This window comes from Magallana gigas, chromosome 10 (genome assembly GCF_963853765.1).
Source record: "Magallana gigas chromosome 10, xbMagGiga1.1, whole genome shotgun sequence".
NCBI lineage: Eukaryota > Metazoa > Mollusca > Bivalvia > Ostreida > Ostreidae > Magallana > Magallana gigas.
The window spans coordinates 35,965,626-35,988,300 of NC_088862.1; the positions used below are offsets into that span (position 1 = coordinate 35,965,626).

At 38.0% G+C, this 22,675-nt stretch overlaps 3 protein-coding genes across 3 annotated transcripts in view; all 3 read right to left on the reverse strand.

Annotated features, from left to right (window-relative positions):
* Positions 1 to 9,422, reverse strand: part of LOC105332837 (uncharacterized) — a 302,923-nt gene extending 293,501 nt beyond the window's left edge. Inside the window, exons 1-2 of the mRNA XM_066073571.1 lie at positions 9,354 to 9,422; positions 5,920 to 5,979 (exon numbers count right to left, since the gene is read on the reverse strand). The gene's annotated coding sequence lies outside the window, so the exon portion shown is untranslated. The remainder of the gene's footprint in view (positions 1 to 5,919; positions 5,980 to 9,353) is intronic.
* The window catches only part of LOC105347843 (uncharacterized), a 239,174-nt gene that overhangs the window by 55,429 nt on the left and 161,070 nt on the right, over positions 1 to 22,675 (reverse strand). The gene's annotated exons all lie outside the window — the stretch shown is intronic.
* Positions 15,856 to 21,175, reverse strand: LOC136272119 (uncharacterized). The gene is made up of 2 exons (XM_066073113.1): positions 20,953 to 21,175; positions 15,856 to 20,454 (listed from the first exon to the last, which is right to left on the reverse strand). The coding sequence occupies exon 2, from the start codon at positions 19,575 to 19,577 to the stop codon at positions 16,116 to 16,118; it is 3,462 nt and encodes a 1,153-aa protein (XP_065929185.1). The 5' UTR covers positions 19,578 to 20,454; positions 20,953 to 21,175; the 3' UTR covers positions 15,856 to 16,115.

Consider the following 22,675-nt stretch of genomic DNA (forward strand, 5'->3'; position numbering starts at 1 on the left):
CTCTTGTCTCTATAACTTTCTCTGATAAACATGTAGTGCTTCTTTTGCTCTCTATTGATTTCTATTTCTCTCAATTGAAATTGAAACACATCAATTTTATTTGAGGTCATTTGACCATTGGCTGATAGTCTATGAAAAGCTTGTTTTCCCCTTACCCTGGCTGAGTATTTGACCCTGGCCTATGCTTGGCTTTCCCCCTTACCCTGGCTGAGTATTTGACTGTTGCCTATGACTGGTTTTTCCCTTTACACTGGCTGAGTATTTGACTGTGGTCTATGACTGGCTTTCTCCCTTACCCTGGCTGAGTATTTGACTGTGGCCTATGATCGGCTTTCCCCCTCACCCTGGCTGAGTATTTGACTGTGGCCTATGACTGGCTTTTCCCATTACACTTTCTGAGTATTTGACTGTGGTCTATGACTGGCTATCTCCCTTACCCGGGCTGAGTATTTGACTGTGGCCTATGTTTGGCTTTCCCCCTCACCCTGGCTGAGTATTTGACTGTGGCCTATGACTGGCTTTCTCCCTTACCCGGGCTGAGTATTTGACTGTGGCCTATGATTGGCTTTCCCCCTCACCCTGGCTGAGTATTTGACTGTGGCCTATGACTGGCTTTTCCCTTTACACTTTCTGAGTATTTGACTGTGGTCTATGACTGGCTACCTCCCTTACCCGGGCTGAGTATTTGACTGTGGCCTATGTTTGGCTTTCCCCCTCACCCTGGCTGAGTATTTGACTGTGGCCTATGACTGGCTTTCTCCCTTACCTGGGCTGAGTATTTGACTGTTGCCTATGTTTGGCTTTCCCCCTCACCCTGGCTGAGTATTTGACTGTGGCCTATGACTGGCTTTCCCCCTTACCCTGGATGAGTATTTGACTGTGGCCTATGACTGGCTTTCTCCCTTACCCAGGATGAGTATTTGACTGTGGCCTATGACTGGCTTTCCCCCTTACCCAGGATGAGTATTGGACTGTGGCCTATGACTGGCTTTCTCCCTTACCCTGGATGAGTATTTGACTGTGGCTTATGATTGGATTTCCCCCTTACCCTGGATGAGTATTTGACTGTGGCCTATGACTGGCTTTCCCCCTTACCCTGGATGAGTATTTGACTGTGGCTTATGATTGGATTTCCCCCTTACCCTGGATGAGTATTTGACTGTGGCCTATGACTGGCTTTCTCCCTTACCCTGGCTGAGTATTTGACTGTGGCCTATGACTGGCTTTCCCCCTTACCCTGGATGAGTATTTGACTGTGGCCTATGACTGGCTTTCTCCCTTACCCAGGATGAGTATTTGACTGTGGCCTATGACTGGCTTTCTCCCTTACCCAGGATGACTATTGACTATGGCCTATGACTTGCTTTCTCCCTTACCCAGGATGAGTATTTGACTGCGGCCTACGTCTGGCTCTCCCCCTTACCCTGGCTGAGTATTTGACTGTCCCTAGGGAAGATAATTTGACAATATCCTAGCCCTGACATTGCCACAAGGATATATTGTTTCTTTGTTTCACAAAACACACCTTAAATAAGGATGAGGGCAATAGTTATTTTGTCAATACCTTGGTAAGAAATTGATGCTGACCTTGGGTTATGGTCTCGGGACAATAGTTCCTACCCCAGGGTTAAAACAATGACCACTTCCCTCATACCTATTAAAAGCTGTATACTATGATTGTTAGTTTACTTAATATGCAATGGCAAGAGAAGTAACTCTTGTATATGTTTTACTTATCTCCCCCTAAGGGAGCTCTTCATCCTGTAAAGTTACTTTTAGTGAATTGGTTGAATAAAGCACATGGTCTAACAATGGTAGCAGAGCGTGGTTGAAAGAAAATTGGTGATTCCTAGTGTTAGAAACAGTGTAAGCGAGGTGTGACAATTAATTACTTGTTATTCAGAGTTTGATAAATGTGAAAAACAGTGGTGTTAGTGGATTGAGAAAATGTCAACAAAAATCAAACCCCCTTTGTACAATCCTAAAATCAAAAGTTATGAACTCTTCAAGCAAGAACTTTTAGCATGGAAAGAGGTCACTGAGTTAGATAATAAGAAACAAGGTGTTGCTATAGCATTGTCTCTTCCTGAAAATGTTGAGTCCCAGATAAGAGAAAAAGTGTTTGATCAGCTGAATTTGGAGGATCTCAAAAAAGAGACAGGTTTGAAAACATTGATATAATTTTTGGACAAACATTTGGCCAAAGATGCTTTAGCAGATAGCTTAGAGAAATTTGAAGACTTTGAAGATTTTAAAAGGTCTGATGGACAATCTGTCAATGAATACATTTCCATTTTTGATGCTAAATACAGAAAAAATTAAGAAGAAAAATTTGAAATTACCTCCAGAGATTTTAGCATTCAAATTACTCAAAAGATCACAAATTAGCAAAGAAGAAAGAATGATTGTTTAAACAGGAATGAATTTTGAAAATAAAGAAACTCTGTATGAAGAAGCTAAGAAATCCCTTAAAAAATTCAAAGGTGAAACTTGTGAAGGACATTCTTCTACTACACCAATGTCCATTAAACTTGAACCAGCATTCCTTGAAGAGAACGAAGAAGCGCTGATGGCAGCTGGATATGCTAGAATGAGGAGCAACAAATGTTATCGAGGAGGGGGAAGAAGTGAGCAGATGCGGGACAGGGGATTTCAAAGTGGCCAAAGTAGAGGCTTTATCGAGGTCAGCATGGGGGACAATCACGAGCAGGCAGTTCAGCAGTTAAAAAGAGTATGAATCCACCAGGACCAGATGGAAATGTGTTGACGTGCAAGTCTTGCAGGTCATATGGACATCTGATGGCAGCATGTCCTCATAGTTGGGAAAATATGGCAAAAGTAAATGCATGTTCAACTGAAGAAGAAGAATATGTACTGTTTACAGGTTACCAACCAAAGGAAATAAGACACCTGGGGATGGAAGCTACAAATTGTGCAGTCCTAGACAGTGCCTGCAGTAGTACTGTGTGTGGTAGTGCATGGATCAACACATACATCGATTCACTGAATGATTTGGACAAAAATAGAGTTGAGAAAACTGAAGGCAGAAACATGTTTAAGTCTGGAGGAGGGACTCGTCTGAAATCTGAAGGAGAATTTGCAATTCCAGCTCGTATAGCAGGGAAAGATGTGACCATAATAACTGATGTTGTTGATTCAGACATTCCGTTGCTGTTGTCAAGAACGGCTATGAAAACTGCTGGTGTGAAGTTGAACACAACAGGGATTCTAGGGAAAACAATGAACCTTAATGTGACCTCTTCTGGACATTATTGTATTCCCATAGATAAAGCAGAAATGATACCCGTTAAGGAAGTTTGCTTAGTCAGGATTGATGATGTAGACCCCAAAAAGAGATACTCAACTTTGTTAAAACTGCACCGACAGTTTGCGCACCCACCAAAGAAACGACTAGTATCCCTCTTACAGGATGCGGTTGCTTGGCGAGACAACTTTGACGAGGATCTTGAAAAAATAGAAGAGAGATGTGATGTGTGCAAGACCTATGCAAGAACCCCTTCACGGCCTGTTGTGTCATTTTCAATGGCGACTTACTTTAATGAGAAGGTGGCCATGGATCTGAAGTACTGGAAAGGAAAGTGGATCTTACATTTGATTGACATGTGGTCCAGATACACAATTTCCATTTTTATCCAGAGGAAAAATACAACTGATGTCATTGATAAAATCATGTCTCACTGGATAGGGATAGTTGGTGTTATGGGTGCAATTATGACAGATAATGGAGGAGAATTTAACTCTGAAGAAATGCAAGAAGTGACATCAATTTTGAACGTCAAAGTGTGCACATCCGCAGGTGAAAGCCCATTTCAGAACGGCTTGTGTGAACGAGTGCACTCCGTAACGGATATGATGCTAACAAAATTGGAACAGGACTACAAAGATGTAAATGCGCAGAGCTTGTTGTGCTGGGCTAACATGGCAAGGAATGTATTACAGATGTGGAACGGCTTTAGTAGCCACCAGCTTGTGTTTGGATGGAACCCCAATCTACCCAACATTATGACAGACAAGTTACCAGCTTTAGAAGGCCGTACAGTGAGTGAGACTTTTGCTAAACATCTGAATTTACTGCACAGCACCAGACAAGCATACATAGAGGCAGAAGCTGATGAGAGAATCAGACGGGCATTACTGAACAAAGTGAGGGCAGCTGAACAATGTTATGAGGGTAGAGACAGATGGCTTGGACCTGGTAGAGTTGTGTTTCAGGATAGAAAAGTTGTTTTTGTTCGCAGTGGGGGAGTTTTTGTTCGATGTTCGAGTGTCTCCAAACAGATTACAAAAAGCAACCGCAGGCTGTACTCAAACTGAAACTACAGGCACAAATAAAGAAAGAACAAGTGAAAAGCAACTTAACAAGTGTACAGTTTCTGAATACCTGTCAGAGAACAAAGAGGAACAGAAGTTACCTTTACCTCCTCAAGGCAATTTTGCACTAAAAACAAATGTTTACATTCAGTATCAGATGGGATCGGAACTTGAGCTATATAAGAACTTGATAAACTCGGCGTTGAACAGTGTAGCGTAGACCCGGCTCTCTTCTGCTATAGAAAGGATGGAAGGCTTCATGGAATCATCTGCTCTCATGTTGATGATTTTTCTCCATGGTGGGGATGAAATCTTTGAGGGGCAGATTTGCAGGTTTAGAGAGGGGTTTTCAGCAGGAGTTGCTGAATGCCAATTTCCATATATTGGTTTCTACGTTAAGCAAACTCAGGAAGGGATAGAACTGGATCACACTAGTTACATGGAGAAGTTACAAAGTATAGAGATTGGTCCCCTGAGAGCATATCAGAAGGAAAGTCAGCTAAGCACTGAAGAACAGACTGCATACAGACAGATCATAGGGCAGATCAATTGGGCAGTGCAGGGGTCAAGACCAGATCTGGATTTGAAATGATAGACATGAGCACTAAGCAGACTTAATCAGAGCAACAAAAACCATAAATAGGCTTAAAGACTTCAAAAGTATTCTGAGATTTCCAGCTTTAGATCTCACTTCAGTGAAGATAATGACATTTACCGACATTCATCTCTAGGAAACCTGAATGATGGAGTGGGAAGTACTCAAGGAGTCATTATCTGGATTATGGATAGACAAGGGAAATCTGTCCCCTTTTCTGGCAGGCTAAAAAGATAAGAAGAGTTGTCCGCTCCACACTAGCAGCAGAGGCGCTTAGTCTACAAGAAGGACTGGAGGCAAGATTTTACTATCGACACATGTTAGAGGAAATGTTAGGAGTCCCCAGCAAATCCATTGAAATTTATGCATTTGTAGACAATAAGAGTGTGATAGAATCTGTGCATTTGACAAAACTGGTGGAGGACAGGAGACTTCGTATAGACATCGCTGCATTGACTGAAGCAATTACTCAAGGAGATGTGAGGAAAATTCAGTGGTGTTCTGGACAAAAACAAATTGTCTAACAAAAGCAGGAGCAAATGGTTTGTGTGTTTTAAAGATTCTTCAGACAGGACTGATGTTGCCAGACTTTGTGTTTTAAATGGACAGAATTACTGTTATTCTTAAACCAGACACATTTTAATTAATTCTGAACTTTTGTCATTTTTAGTTTTGTTTACCTGTACATTATGCTCCAAAAAAGAGAAAAGTATAATTAATGTTAGTTTACTTAATATGCAATGGCAAGAAAAGTAACTCTTGTATATGTTTTACTTTTCTCCCCCTAAGGGAGCTCTTCATCCTGTAAAGTTACTTTCAGTGAATTGGTTGAATAAAGCACATGGTCTAACAATGATGTCTATGAATGACACACAACGACAGACGAGTGATAGCAATAGGTCTTCTGAGTGACCAAGAAACAAAAAGATTAGCAGCCTAATAAAAAGTCATATAAATGTAAACAAATCATGAATACTGTACCACATATGTACCAGGTATTTTGTTTTTCTTGACTTCATCCACTGTATCTCCGTGTATCATACACTTAAAACCTATAAAGAGACCACACAATTCTACAGACCAGTACATGTATAACACAAAGTAATATTATACAGAAAATAGTTTGGATAGTAAAGGATTTTACAATTACAACACATAACAAGGGCACCACTAAGCGGAGCATCCCCTCGCGACATGAGTTATTGTGTGGGGAAATGCATTATTTAGGAATATATAGTTAAGTAAATGAGGAGAGGAGATCACATATTCTACTAACCCTCCATTACTACAAAAACTACTGTTTCTTTACCTGTATTAGATCTAAATCCAAAAATATCAAGTTGTTAATTTGAACTGCTTACTTTCACTTTGGTTTTACAGAAGTGAAGCGGAAGTAGTTATTGTCAAGTCGTACATATAATTTTCTGTTTAAAACTGTGTTATTTTTAAGATATATTCAAAAGTACTCAAATAATTGACTTGAAAATTATCAGGCAACAAGTTGCGCGAGGGATTAATAACAAATAATCAAACACACATTAAGCTATTAACTCTATCAACTCACCGTAACGTTGTTCTGTCAAGCTACTTTCGCATTGGGTGATTGATAACTTTTACTCAGAAATTTTGATTGATAACTTGTATACAAAGTTGATTTTGACATTGCTTAGATGAAATGATAATTTGTAATAGTATTAATGGTTTGGAAAGGCACATGCATTTTTCATTTGTTATTTTACAGAAGTGTGCAATCTATGATAAATATTTTTAGTTATGAACGAATTTTGTCATAATGTACCCCCCCTCCTTTACAATGGTGTAGTTTTATCTAAGTTTTTGCATAAATATTTGACCAATTAATATGACATTGCATTTGTTTTAATCTTTTACAATGAGGCATATTTGTGCAAAGGTTGAGGAAATTGAATTGGAAGATTTTTATTAATTTACTAGAAAATTGGGTTACATGTACGTGGTTGCACAGTTTTCCTATTCCTAGGCAGTAGCAGAGACTCAACACATCTACACATATGCTTTACAGTTAAATAATGTTGATTCATTAAGTGACATTCATTTTTATAGAAGCATACATAAACGGTCCGTGTATATTATGAAACGTAGCTGAAGATCTAGCGATCTGTAGTCTTGCTTGTGGTATGTAAACTCATAGTAGATATGCAGCTATTATTAATATAAAACAATCTTTGCGTGATAAATGTGGGATATCTGTCAAAGTCTCCTCTGAATTTTGGACTAGTTCTATTGTAAGTAATACAGGAAAATTTGTCCGAAAGTCAACTGCTTGTTTCGATGTTAATCGGATGACTTTAATTTCTTGCCCGCTTCAGCTTTTCCCTATGGGCAATATTCTTACCCTCCAATACTACAAATTGCTTGGGTTTTTTTACCTTTACGAGATTAAAATCCTAAAAATATCAAGTTCTTCATTTGAACTGCATACGGTAGCGATTTACTTAAAGTCTAACATAAAATTACCGGAAATGTCTATTGTCAATTAGAACATAAAATTCATGTTTTAGCTTCGCTGTTTTACGATAATTTAAAAAGTATTGAATCAATTGACTTGAGAATCAATAGGGGTTGTCTTTTTGCCATGCCAAAGAAGTGTACAAAGATTGATGAAAATTCATTAAAGGGTTTTTCTTGGAATTTTGCTAAAGAGCTGACAATGGACACACATACATACATACACACACACGCACAGCAGCGATGCTATATCCCCCTCGCAACAAGTTGCACGAGGGGATAAAAAAGCATAAGTACTGAGAGAGAGAGAGAGAGAGAGAGAGAGAGAGAGAGAGAGATATTAAAAATGGTGATTGATTTTAATATATTTAACGTTAAATTAGAGATATTTATATTGGTATCATAGACAGCAGAGAGAGAGAGAGAGAGAGAGAGAGAGAGAGAGAGAGAGAGAGAGAAACAGAATTACTGACACACTAATCTTTATCTAACTTGTGTGTTTGGAACTGTTTTGTAACAATCCAGATACTTAATTACTCTGTGCATTCTCTTGCTTAATTAAAAATGTTAAACATGAATGTAATGATTTAAGGTATCTCACTCCTCATGTTTTGATTTCATTGCGCAGATGATCATTATAGTTTAAATGAATATCATTTTATTTATTTAATCATCACAGATAGATTATTATTTCATTATTACACAACATTTATAAAGAAAATCCATTTGAATTCAAGAAACAAGCAAGTTTTTTGGGGAACTATTTTTTCGTGCGGAAGGCTTTTGAGACGAAAATGACAGAAACAAGCAATTTTATGAATTTTCGATATACTTTTCTTTTTATTATACTTTATTCATTATTCACATTTTTAACATTTGATAGGTTTGTAACATATTTTATAGGTTCTGTGTGACATGTACAAAATGAAATCTTGAGAATGTGATAGCCGTTTAGCATAAAATCATGCATATATATAAAACATGTCTGAATTTTTTAAAGCCAAATTTTGCGAGAATGTTACCTTTGAAGCCCTATATCTAAAATTTGACATCACTGACCCCCATGTTATATTATGTCAAAATGATACTGAATACATATTTAGAAACACTGGATTAATCTTATAAAATTCTTGATATTCAAAAAGTTTTCATTTTAAATCAAATTGTAACTATTATAGAAATTTTCTATTTTAAGTGCAAACAGGTCACAAACAATTTATGCAGCTTTGTACAATGTTTTTTCGTAATCCCTCTATTCAGTGTGACCATTGTGCGTAATTAAAAACAATATTTGAAGAAATAAGTTTGCTTAATCAAAAATTCTGACAACAAATCCTAATCAGGATGAAATTGCATTTTAGGTGCAAAAAGGTCAAATTAAATGGGCCATAACTCAGAGGGATGGATACTGATCCCCCATTATCTTTGTATTTTTTAAGTTTGTTTTGTCTACAGATTTCAATGATATACTTTTCAAGAAAATCTTGATACAACAACATTGAGGTGTGGGATACCTTAAGAACAGATATATAAAATTGTACATTTATGAAAAACTTGGCTTGTTTTAAGTATAGGTGAAAAGGGGAACAACTCCGAGAGACTGTGTTTAATTAAAAGCGGTAGTGTTCCAGAAACTTGGCTCAATCAACCTCCAGATTTGTATTTAAACAGATAATTTACGATCAATTCATCAATTTATACTATTACTGATAGAATAGATAGGGATCAGCTGAATAAAATGTGATTAAAAATGATCACCATTACCACGCTTTACCTGATTCAGTAGTGTCAGAGAAGGTTACCTCTAATCTAAATCATTGAATGTAATGTATACAGATGTCAATCAGTTCACCCAACTTATACATTGTTTATAATGAGTGATTAGCTGAATAAATTACTGCTGTATCATAATTAAATAAAAGTAATATTCATATTATACCACAGTTATTAATGTTTTTCCAAAACTGGATCAGTTACTTCTACTTTGAATGAGGATGAAACACCTAAAAAGTAAACAATATATCAATGTATGTCATAAACATTAATGCATCGTTTGCTTTATATCAGTTCAAATTAGACTGTTAACTACATGTGAACATTCAATAACACATCAGCCTTTCTATGGAAATCCTTTCTTTTTATTACATGTATTTGAAAACTTATAAGTTGACAGAATTGGAAAAAATAACAAATAATTTATTTTCAGATATATTCCAGATTATCAGATCTAAACACATGTGAAACATAAATTTTAAATAAGGTCACAACATAGCTTTTATTCAGAAAATGCTTAAAATGCTTAAGAAATGGATTTTTACATATTTATATATATATGTATATATATAGTCATTTCATGCATACCTTTTACAGTTTAATGCAATGCTATGAGATTTGTATGCTATGCAATGAGAAATTGAATTGGAGGGCTTAATGATATGGTATGCTATGCTATGGTATGCTATGAGATTTTAACAAAATTGCCTCCATACACAGAAGAGTTCCACACATTTGGAAGTAAAATGATAAAAAGCCAAAGTTAACCACTAATCTGCAATGTGAGCATTTATTCATCCAAATAAAAATAAAATAAAACCGAGTTAAAATCATGTTGTATGCTATTCTATGGTACATTGTATGCTAAGGTATGATATGACAAATGAGATTGTATGCTATTTTATGAGATTCCAATGCTATGCTTTGAGATTTCAATGCTATGCTATAAGATTTCAGTGCTATGCTATGCTATGGTGTATGTTGTAAACTGTTTTGTTGATTACTATAGACCCTTTCACGGTAACTGTTGTACTTCTCTTTTGCAGAGCAGATTGACATAGTTTGGTGAAATATGACGTAATATTTGGCAACGTTTTGAGAATTTAATTATCTATTAATGTATTAAAAACAGATATGTTCCCAGTACAACGGTTTCTTTGTGCATCTGTAAGTAATATTTTTTTTTCATTTCTAGATTGTCATTCGTCACTTTGATAGTGATGCTAATCTTAACCCGGATTTGCCTACCCATATTACCAACACCCTCCCTCTTCTCTCTCTTGTACCTGAATTCTATTAGTAGGGACAGGTCAAATTTAAGATTAGCAATAAAAACTTGTGGGTCCTGGGTTTCATTCCCGATCAGATATGTCTTCCATAAGATATTTGCTCTAGACCCCTCTCCTTTCTCAACAATGTATGCCTGTAAAATATACAGGAAAAAAATCATTGATGTAACCCTGAACAATCCACAAGACAATTACACCACATTGTACAAAATGATAGAATATGTAACCCTGAACAATCCTATACCATTTCATTTCTTACACGAAGTTAGCCATTCAATTGAATATCTCTTAATATCCTGTTTCTAAATGTTTTTATCGTCTGTTCACACGTCAGGATGACGTTTCGTTGTTTCTGTGTCCAACATTTTCGTCCTCGAGTCATTTCGGCCCAAGATATTTATCACTTATTAGTTTAAATTATCATCTTTTTGCATTATGTGTTTGTGTAATAACAATTCAATATTCTATATTCTTAATCTAGACAGCACTTTCCAGCAGTTACCTCTAATACAGAATTCCTAGTCGATGTATTTAGCAGTGTCGTCGGAAGCAAATTGAAAGTGGGTGGTGGGGGGTGAGGTGAATGATCATCATAAATTTTGACAAGCAGAAAAAAAGAATAAAAGGTTAATTACCCAAATCATGAAAATCCTAATACGGGGGTGGGGTTGAGGTGGGGGGGGGGGGGGAATAGTATACATATCACTTTAAAAAATCTTACCAACCAAACAGATTTATTCCCAAATCATGAAATTCTTTATCTGGGGGGGGGGGGGGGGACTAGTATACCTATGACTCAAATTTTCATTAACACTATTATTTTTTCAATTTTTAAGGTTAGTTTAGGAACAATTATGTAAAAAACAATCAAAGGGGGGGGAGGGGGGCTCGCCCAGGACCTGATGCTATGTTCCTGACGGTTGGGTCTAACTTTGCAAAAAAAGTTGGGCCGCCGGTCCCGACGCCTATGTTTAATGAGGTGTTTCAAAATATCGTCAGATTAGAGGTTCATATAATTAACAGGATGTCTGATTCTCACACTCCGTCCGACTCCGGAAATCGGACATCGCTTGTTGAACTGAAATCAAGCTCAGAATGTCAACTTAAGGGGGTGGGGGTACATTTGTTATCAGGGAGTCCTGTTGTCCATTTTCGGTAACTTTACAATGTTTAATTTGATTTATTTGTGGTTCCGGATCTCCTGACCCCCCCCCCCGACCGTATACAGTTCTAGATCCGCGCATGAAATGCATTTGATTTCTGAGGAGTTCTGTTAAGAGTCAACGGGAAATCGAATTGCAGGTACAAATAATGACTCTATTCAATGTAGATTATTTCAGCACATATATCTATTTTCTTTTTAAAAGGTGACTTTGGTGCACCTAATTACGATTTATATTTCAGTGTATTTGTCTACACTACGAATCAATTGTGTATAGAACAGTCCAATAAATAAAAATGCCGTATGTTGGGGCGCAAGTGGGGAATGCATAATTAAAAGAAATGAAAACCACACAAATATGTCAATATTCTAATGTTTAATCCTGGAAATAATATAAAAATAAGTCAAACGGAATCATTTTTTGAATATTATGAGGCGATAATTTCTGTCGGAGCATGATTGAATCTATCATAAATATGGATAAGACCACGCTCAGACCAAAATCATCACTTTATAATTTAATTCTGATTGTAACTTCTCATTTGATTGGCTAAACAAATTCATATATATAGTATAACATAACTTGCCTACGTCACAATACGACGTGCGTGCGAAAAATATTGATCCGCTTTTTAAATTTTAAACATATTTTAACTACATTTTGGGTTTATTTTCTAATCTTTGTTGTAGAAAATTAAATTATAAGGAATATAATGTAAAGCAAGTTGTGTTCTATCGTATAGCATACTTGTAGATAGAAATTAAATTAATTCCTTAAATAATATTCAAATTACGATTCCTTATCTCTTGATTATATTCCCTTAAATTCCGACTTAATTGAGCTGCATGTTTATGATGTCTGGATAGAGCCTTTTATGTTTGCGCGAAATTCGTTCAGATAAACGTGCATTCGCGCTAACACACAACGGGCCATCGCACTAGCACACTTTTGCACAGCACGCCGTTGTGCTACATAACACACAACGCGCCATCGCGCTAACGAAACTTTGCACAACCCGCCGTTGTGATAACATAAAACGCGCTAACGCATTTGTTACCTGATACTCAGGACTCGGAGACTCAAAGCATGCATCCGTTATCTTTGATAGGCAGTTTTGACTGGGTTTTTTTTTTACTTTATTTAGAAATAAGAAATTTGAACACTAAATGTTCACTGATGATCGTCGTAGATGAGCCAAACTGGTCAGAACTGTCAAACATAAGTAAAATGTAATATATACCCATGTAAAATGATGTAAGAAAGAGTTAAATGATTTTTAGAATTTTTATTTAGAATTGTATTTTGGGTTTTGATTCCGCTTATAGAGATTCTATGATTTGGGATGCTTTTAATTGTTATAACTTTGACTATACGATCACGCTTTAATAAAACCGCTTGTAAAAGAACTACAGGACTTGGTTATTACTTTATCTGAACCTCAAGTGGATCCATAAGACGGAAGGGTTACACAATTCAATATTTTATATTTCATAATTTAAATAAGCTGCAATTACTTTCTATATGATTTTGAAATTGCTAAGATTTGTTATTCTTATATCGTTGGTCTACGTTACCATGGGAAACAGTAGCCCTTATTGACAAATTTGTCGCATCTTGCTACTTATTACATAAATATGTATCAATGTATGCAGTATTATGAACATTGGTGACAATGAGTACGTCACGCCGTTATATTGTGATGTGTTGGCGCAACGGCATGTTGTGTGTATGCGCGACGGCGAGATGTGTCCACTCAATGTCGTGTAAAGTTGAGAAGTGCGAAGTCGTGTCGTAAACAACGTGCAAGCGCATTGTCATTAACGCGCTAGTGCGTTGTTATTAACGCGCAAGTGCATCTTCACTTCGCCTTACCGAGTTTTTACTAAACGTTAAACTATTGCGTTGTTATAAACGCATTACTGCGTTGTCACTCTGCGTTAACGCATTGTCTCTAACATTGCACTTGCGCGTTGTTATAAATGCGCTAGAACATTGTCACTTTGCTAGCGCGTTGTTTCCAACGTGCTATAACTGTAACGGGATGAGCGGAGGCTACTCCAAACAACAACAAGACATCTTAAATTTAACAAAATTTAATAACAAAAAAAATAAGAGAAAGAAAGAAAAGATAGAAATATAAACACTAAACCACACAAACACTCACACACCTTTCACTCAACAAGAAAAAATATGATGTTTATACAAATGACCAAAAATAAATTAGAGGAGTGTCCGAATCTCCGGGGCTGTAGTCCTGGACCAACTACGGACAACCACAACTAGAGTAGTTTCGTCACCACAATCATCATCATCACCATCGTCATCATAATCATCGACACTATCATCAACACCATCGCCTACAACCCCATAATCATAAAAGACATCATCGTCATCACCATAATCATCTACTTCATCATCATCACCGACGTCACCATGAACGACATCATCTACATCATCTTCATCGACATGACCATCATCATCGTCGTCGTCATCATCACCATAACATCATCGTCGTCATCAACATGAACATCGCATCGTCATCGACTTCACCATGAACGACATCATCTACACCATCATCATCGACATGACCATCATCATCATCGTAGTCATCGACATCATAACATCATCGTCTTCATCAACATCAACAATATGACACTACAATAAGTGTACAAGTGACACCATAACACCATAATAAAAACAATATTGTATAATACATCATATAAGTATCTCACTGATAGTATCAAACTATGATAATGTATAAATAGTATTATATTAAAGGCAACATCTCAAAATATTGTAAGTATATGGTAACTAAGTTATTTGTTTACAGTAAACAATATGGCGTCTGAGACTTCCGGTGACGCACTTCCGCCCAAGTAGTTAAGTGGAAAAAGTGACAATAAATTGTAAAATAAAATAACGCATAGAAAATAGCCCTTTAAATCACCGTTTCTTTATACAGCAATAGCAAAAACTGTACTATAGAAAAAGACGAATTCCATTTAAACACTCTCGCTAAAGTCACACATCAGTGAACACACAGGTAACTCTACAGTGAACAATGGTGAAGGTGACTTTATAGGACGACTGCGTAATACTAATAAAAAGGCAAAAATTTACAAATAAACTACACCAAACTAAATAAATACTTACCACGGTCAGCTATCCGTGTCCGCGTCAAATGCTGAACTTGTGAAACTAAAACATGCCACACAGGCTTCTAACACGATACCCCCTTCACACACTAAGCACGTCTTTATCGCTGGACAGCTCGGCCGGGTATAACTTAGCGCCTATTGTTAGCGTCGGCCAAGCACGTTGCAAAGAATTATGGAAAAAATAAAATCGGGTGTGTTCGATATGAACAGTGATTGTCACACACCTCCCCCCTTAAAAAATTGTCCTGCAATTTCAAATAAACAATCACTGAATTTTGAAAATTCTCACGTATTTACAATAAAACCTATATACATACCTGTACTGTCTACTATACATCTCACTGACGACTCAGGTAATCCGCACCCACATTGTCGCTTCCTTTGATTGCAATGATCCTAAAGCGGTATGGCTGAAGCTGCAAAGCCCAACGCATCAGTCTGGAGTTCTCTGTCTTTGCTTTGTTAAGGTAGGTCAGGGGTTGGTGATCAGTTTCAAGTAGAAACTCGCGTCCATAAAGGTACTGGTGGAACTTCTGTATTCCCCACACTACCGCCAAACACTCCTTCTCGATAACAGCGTATGCCTTTTCTCTTGGTTGAAGTTTCCTACTGGCGTACGCTACGGGTAGTTTCTCGTCATCCTCCATCTGTAACAGCACAGCACCTATCCCATCATCTGGAGCGTCCGTGCGTAAAATGAAGGTTTCATTAAATTCTGGCAACTTCAATATTGGCCTTTCTGATAACATGTGTTTCAATGTATCAAAAGCTTGTTGCTGACTTTCAGTCCAAATAACTTTATTTGGTTGGCCCTTCTTCGTAAGATCAGAAAGTGGAATGGCTATCGCAGAGAAATTCGGAATAAACTTTCTGTAGAATCCTGCTAAGCCTAGGAAGGCACGAACCTGTTTCTTGGTTTGTGGTATTGGCGCATTTCTGACTGCATCAATCTTGTCCTGTTCTGGTTCTAGACACTTGTTGCCCACCATATGTCCCAAACAGTCAATCTTGTCAAATCCGATGAAACATTTTGTCGGTCTGGCCGCAAGTCCCGCATCTCTGAGTCGTTCGAACACAGTCTTCAGTATGTGTAGATGTTCTTCAAAGGTATCTGTAAAAACAATGACATCATCGATAAAGTTTTCTACGCCGTTCATACCTTGAAGTAGTTTTCTCATCATACGACTAAATGTTGCCGGCGCGTTTACAAGACCAAACGGCATTGTCCTGAATTGGTACAATCCGGATGGTGTGGAAAAGGCTGTAAGCGGCTTACTCTCGTCAGCCATCGGTACTTGCCAGTATCCTTTGCTTAAGTCTATCTTTGACACAACTTCTTTCCGGTCATTTTGGAAAATATGCTTTCTGGACTGGGCATTGGTTCTGCATCAAATACCGTAGCACAGTTCAGTCGTCTATAATCAATGCAAAATCGATTCGTTCCATCTTTCTTCCGAGCTATGACAACTGGAGCTGAATAAGGGGAAGATGATGGCTCAATCACATTCAACTGTAGCATTTTCTGAACTTCTTCTGTAATTGTTTTCTCTGTACTGAACGGAATTGGATATGGTTTCACACGCACAGGTTCAGACGATGTCACAACAATCTTATGCTCCACTAAGTTCGTCATTCCAGGTATATCCGTAAATACATATGAGAACGAATCACACAGTGATTTAGCAGTTTCCAACTGATCTGGTGTTAGTCTGTCTGCAAACTTTATGTCCTTTGCTGTTTCGGTTTGAGTAACAGGTGGCATAAGAATAGAGTCCTGTTGTTCATCATCATCTAGGTCACTAAAGTCTATGAGTGAAATTGCACATGTTGACAAAACACCACAGTTCAATGTATCTCGTTCAACATACTTCTTAAGAAGATTTGCGTGGAAAGTTTTCAGCTTGCCTCCCATATCGATCTTGTAGTCCATATGTCCTATCTTCTGTATTACACTATAAGGTCCCTTCCATTGCATGAGGAGTTTGTTTGACTTTGTCGGTAGAAGAACCAGTACTGTGTCTCCCTCTTTCATCTGACGACCTTGCGTTTTCCTGTTGTAGTACTTGCGCTGACGTTTTGAAGCTTTCTCCAAGTTTTGGCGAGCTATGTCACATGTTTCTTCCAATCGTGTGCGTAAGTCAAGTACGTATTGATACGTTGTCTTAACGTCCTCGTCAGGAATTTCCTTTGTCCAAAGTTCTTTAAGAATTGTCATCGGACCACGAACAGTACGTCCATAGAGAAGATCAAACGGCGAAAAACCAAGGCTCTCCTGTGGTACTTCACGGTATGCAAAGAGTAATGGGTTGATGTACTTATCCCAGTCTCTTGGTCGCTCAGCACACATCCTCTTTAGCATCTGTTTCAACGTACCATTGAACTTCTCGACGAGTCCATTACACATGGGGTGATACGGAGTAGTAGTAATCCGTTTAAATGACAACAGACGGCTCACTTCTTTCATTACGTCCGATGTGAATTGCGATCCTTGATCTGTTAGCATCTCGATCGGAACTCCTAATCTACTAAAGATGTCTACCAGTGCCTCCGCTACTCGCTCTGTCTCAATTCCAGGAAGTGGAATAGCCTCGGGATAACGGGTTGCGTAATCGACAAGCGTCAGAATGTAACGATTCCCTTTGTCGGTAACTGGTTGCAGAGGGCCTATAAGATCAACTGCTACTCGTTGAAACGCTTCTGTAATTAGCGGCATTTGTCCTAACGGTACTGCAGGTACTTTTCCTTTTGGAATAGTCCGCTGACACACGTCACATGATCTGCAAAACCGTCTAATGTCTGACTGAATTCCTGGCCAGTAAAATTCGGACACTACTCTGTCGGTTGTTTTCTTTGATCCCAGATGACCACCCATCAGCGTTTCATGTGCTATCTTCATAACGATAGTTCTGTATTTCCGGGGAACGATTAACTGTCGGAAAAGTTTTCCACTGGACACTTTCGGACTGCAAAATTCTCTGAACAACATTTGCTTCCGTTCACACATTTTTGAAAATCCGCCGTCACTGAAATGTTTAAGCTGTCCACTCTCAGCTAAGCTCCATAACTTTTTCAGTGTCTCGTCGTTTCGTTGTTCTTGTAAGATATCCTCCGGCGATACATCCCGTATTGCTTCCGGTACTTTCAATGGTTTGTATGGAGACTGTTTCTTTTTCAGTTGCGCACGCGTTTCAACAGCTGCTATGTTTTCAACGGAATGAATCCAGGCTGGATTTGGTTCATGTGGTTTCCTTACTCCACGAATATTACCAAGAATAAGATCGTACGAAGGCGAATCAAAGCACCAAGCATCAACACTTCCGGTAAAGTAAGGAGTATCGACATCAATTCTAGCCACATCTGAATCAATAATACGACCGTCTGCTAACTTGCATCGTTGAGATGTCCCTGTTAGTTGATCATCGTTTACCAGTTCTCTACGAATAACGGCACCACTACAACCTGTGTCTCTTAGCACAGTCACTAGTTTATTGCCAACACATCCTTTCACAACTGGCATTTCTGTTTCACAGAAAGCAACCGAATCACCAACACACGGTAAGTTTCCATGTTTCTCGACGACACTCGCGGCTCCTTGGCGACCTCTACCGCGTCCTGGATATCCATGGTTCCCATTATTGTACGACCCACGTTGAAAATCACTAGGGTAAGTATGTTTCGGTGTTGTTTCTTGTTTCTCGCTCGAATTAAACGGCCTGTTATTCGGACTTTTGCGGAAGTTGCAGTTAAAGGCTTTATGTCCTTGTCGTCCGCACTCATAACACTTCACTGCATTTCCAGATTGGTTTTGTTGCACGGAATCTTTGTACGGCGGTTGTCTATTGGACTGCTGTCGTCTGTCAAAGAGCGGTTTTTGCGTAAGTGAAGAAGATGTCACTGTTCTGGCCTCAGCAAACTGGTCCGCGTATCGCGCCATGTCTTGGATCGAAGTAGGAATCCTCTCCTTTAGGAATAAGGCAAGTTCTTTCGAGCAACACAATAAAAACTGTTCACGTAAGAACAAGTCCTTCAGATCATCGAATGTCTTGTTAGTCTTAGACAGCTGAATCCACCGCTCAAGGTAACTGTCCAGTCTGGTAGAAAATTGCATAAAAGTTTCACTTCCGTCTGGTTTTGAAAATCGGAACTTCTTGCGGAAACCGTCCTCCGTCATGTCAAATCGTTTCAACAAGGCGTTCTTCAACTCGTTGAAATCAAGTGCTGTTTCGGGTGAGAGTCTTGCGAACACATCCAGTGCCTTTCCTTTGAGTAATGCGCTAAGATGAGTCCCCCACGTGTCTTTATTCCATTTCTGCGTTGTTGCGTATATCTCAAATCTTTGAATGTACGCATCAATGTTGTCTTTCGAATCCTCAAACGGAGGAAGTTTTGGTCCTTTTATCACTTGAGAAGTTTCTTTCTCCTCTTTAGTCACAACACTCGGCTTCATGTGAGATCTCTCGAGTTGCAGTTTGTGATCAAGTTCCAGTTCTTCTAGTTTTTGCTGATGTCTCTTTTCTTCTATCAATCGGGCGTGCTCTCGCTCATCATGTTCTCTCAATCGGGCGTGCTCTCGCTCATCATGTTCTCTTGCAGCGCGCTCTTTCTCCATCTGTAGTTTGAAGTCGCGGTCTCTCTCCTCCTGTCTCTCGACTCTATGTTTCTCACGTTCGTCCCGCATTCTGGCCTGTTCGTCCTTCACGAATTGTTGAAGGTCTTCATCCTTCATCCCCATCTTGGTCCCCACTTCAAGTAGCTCCAGCATCTCCTTGACAGTAGACATGGTGCATTGACTGACAGACCAACTTACCTCAAAATTATCTCATAAAGGGACTAACTTCTCAACTTTTAACAAAACAATCTGCCTAACGTAACGTACTCACCAAGGGAAAAGGAAACAACGACCTACACTTGCTCTTACATGTACTACAAAAAAGATCAAAAAATGAAAAATAAAATAAACCTTGGCAACTGTTCACTTATAAAGATATCTTGTAGTATCTGGAGGAGTCAACTCATCCCACCGCTGCCACCAATTGTAACGGGATGAGCGGAGGCTACTCCAAACAACAACAAGACATCTTAAATTTAACAAAATTTAATAACAAAAAAAATAAGAGAAAGAAAGAAAAGATAGAAATATAAACACTAAACCACACAAACACTCACACACCTTTCACTCAACAAGAAAAAATATGATGTTTATACAAATGACCAAAAATAAATTAGAAGAGTGTCCGAATCTCCGGGGCTGTAGTCCTGGACCAACTACGGACAACCACAACTAGAGTAGTTTCGTCACCACAATCATCATCATCACCATCGTCATCATAATCATCGACACTATCATCAACACCATCGCCTACAACCCCATAATCATAAAAGACATCATCGTCATCACCATAATCATCTACTTCATCATCATCACCGACGTCACCATGAACGACATCATCTACATCATCTTCATCGACATGACCATCATCATCGTCGTCGTCATCATCACCATAACATCATCGTCGTCATCAACATGAACATCGCATCGTCATCGACTTCACCATGAACGACATCATCTACACCATCATCATCGACATGACCATCATCATCATCGTAGTCATCGACATCATAACATCATCGTCTTCATCAACATCAACAATATGACACTACAATAAGTGTACAAGTGACACCATAACACCATAATAAAAACAATATTGTATAATACATCATATAAGTATCTCACTGATAGTATCAAACTATGATAATGTATAAATAGTATTATATTAAAGGCAACATCTCAAAATATTGTAAGTATATGGTAACTAAGTTATTTGTTTACAGTAAACAATATGGCGTCTGAGACTTCCGGTGACGCACTTCCGCCCAAGTAGTTAAGTGGAAAAAGTGACAATAAATTGTAAAATAAAATAACGCATAGAAAATAGCCCTTTAAATCACCGTTTCTTTATACAGCAATAGCAAAAACTGTACTATAGAAAAAGACGAATTCCATTTAAACACTCTCGCTAAAGTCACACATCAGTGAACACACAGGTAACTCTACAGTGAACAATGGTGAAGGTGACTTTATAGGACGACTGCGTAATACTAATAAAAAGGCAAAAATTTACAAATAAACTACACCAAACTAAATAAATACTTACCACGGTCAGCTATCCGTGTCCGCGTCAAATGCTGAACTTGTGAAACTAAAACATGCCACACAGGCTTCTAACACGATACCCCCTTCACACACTAAGCACGTCTTTATCGCTGGACAGCTCGGCCGGGTATAACTTAGCGCCTATTGTTAGCGTCGGCCAAGCACGTTGCAAAGAATTATGGAAAAAATAAAATCGGGTGTGTTCGATATGAACAGTGATTGTCACAATAACACTTTTACATATTATCTTATCGGGAAACCATGTTTCTTGCCCATCGAGTTCAGAGTTTACATTTGAAAGCGGTAGCGTTCCAGAAACTAAGCTCTTTTGCAGGGCAAAGTGACATAGTTTGTTCAAAATATGATGTAACGTCAATTGTTTCATTAACATCATTTAATTATCTACGTACTAAAACTTCTGCAAAGTATATCAATTTGCACTACAAGAGCGTAATACCACATCTATCAAGGAGTCTACATATATGATCAATTCAAACTATTATTGGGAGAATAGAGTGGGTTCAGGTAAATAAATTGAGATTAAAAATGATTAACATTACCGCGCCAAACCCGATTCAGTAGTGTCAAAGATGGTTACCTCTTATATAAATCAAAGTTTGAATGTACCAGTTATTTTGAAATGAATTTCTTTCTCGTCAAAGTATTGGCCATGTGATCAACATGAGTCAGTGTTAAGAGCGAACAATCACTATGTCTCTTTAAACATAATAAGATGGTATTTTTGGCTGATAATTTCATATTTACGAAGCAGTTTTGTAATGTTTGGTTTGATAAATTGGTCAATAAATGCGTTGTATCATCGTCATACGTAATTAACATCACATCTGTCAATCGTTGTCAGTCAGTTTGTAAAGTATGAACAAAAAATGTTTATGTCAAGATATACCTGAACTTTCAAACATGTTGCTATTTGATATCATCATTGATAAAATACAGCCGCTGTTTTTGTTTTGTTTTGTTTCTTCGAAGAATGCTGGGACAATATACGAAACATTAAATGAAAATCTGCGAGTTTTATAGACTGTGAGGCGTGTTTTTAAGATATTTTTAAACTAAGATATATTTCAGATTTATCGGAGGACACACCATAATCATAAAAGAGTTCCCCAAAGCCGTCCCAACTTAAGACACCTCTTAAAAATCACCCAAACTTTAAGACATTCCAACAGGTGTCTTATCCTCAATAAACTCAATAGTAAACATGGACATCTGAACCACCATATCTCATAATCAAAATAACTCATTGTACTTTGGGATATAAATAATCACACAGACAACGGTTCTAGATGTACATGTATTTGGATTTTATCGAAAGATACAGCATAAATGAATCCAATAAAATACCCTACTTTTTTCCAACTCGGGTATCAATTCACGGCTAAAAATAAAAATTATACGGGGTTTGTTCTACTGCCAAGGATATGAGGACGCCCGGATAATACTATGTAACGTTAAAAAATTGTGTGAGGTGTTCCGAGTACTTCCGAATGGAGAAAAGATGTCAACATTCCTCATTATAAATTTCCGTAGGAGATCTGTTTTCGTTCCTTTTGATTTTTACGAGGGAAAAATGTAATATGTGATGAATTTATCTTGGGAATTTTCCCTTTCATCGATTTTAATTGCACTTCTGTCACAGGTATGTGTATTATTATTATTAAAAATCGTTCAAATATGCAGCATAAATATCTTGGGACAGTCTA

What these genes read in the sequence shown, in the direction of transcription:
- LOC136272119 (XM_066073113.1), bottom strand. Translation starts at nt 19,577, where the DNA reads ATGTCTACTGTCAAGGAGATGCTGGAGCTACTTGAAGTGGGGACCAAG.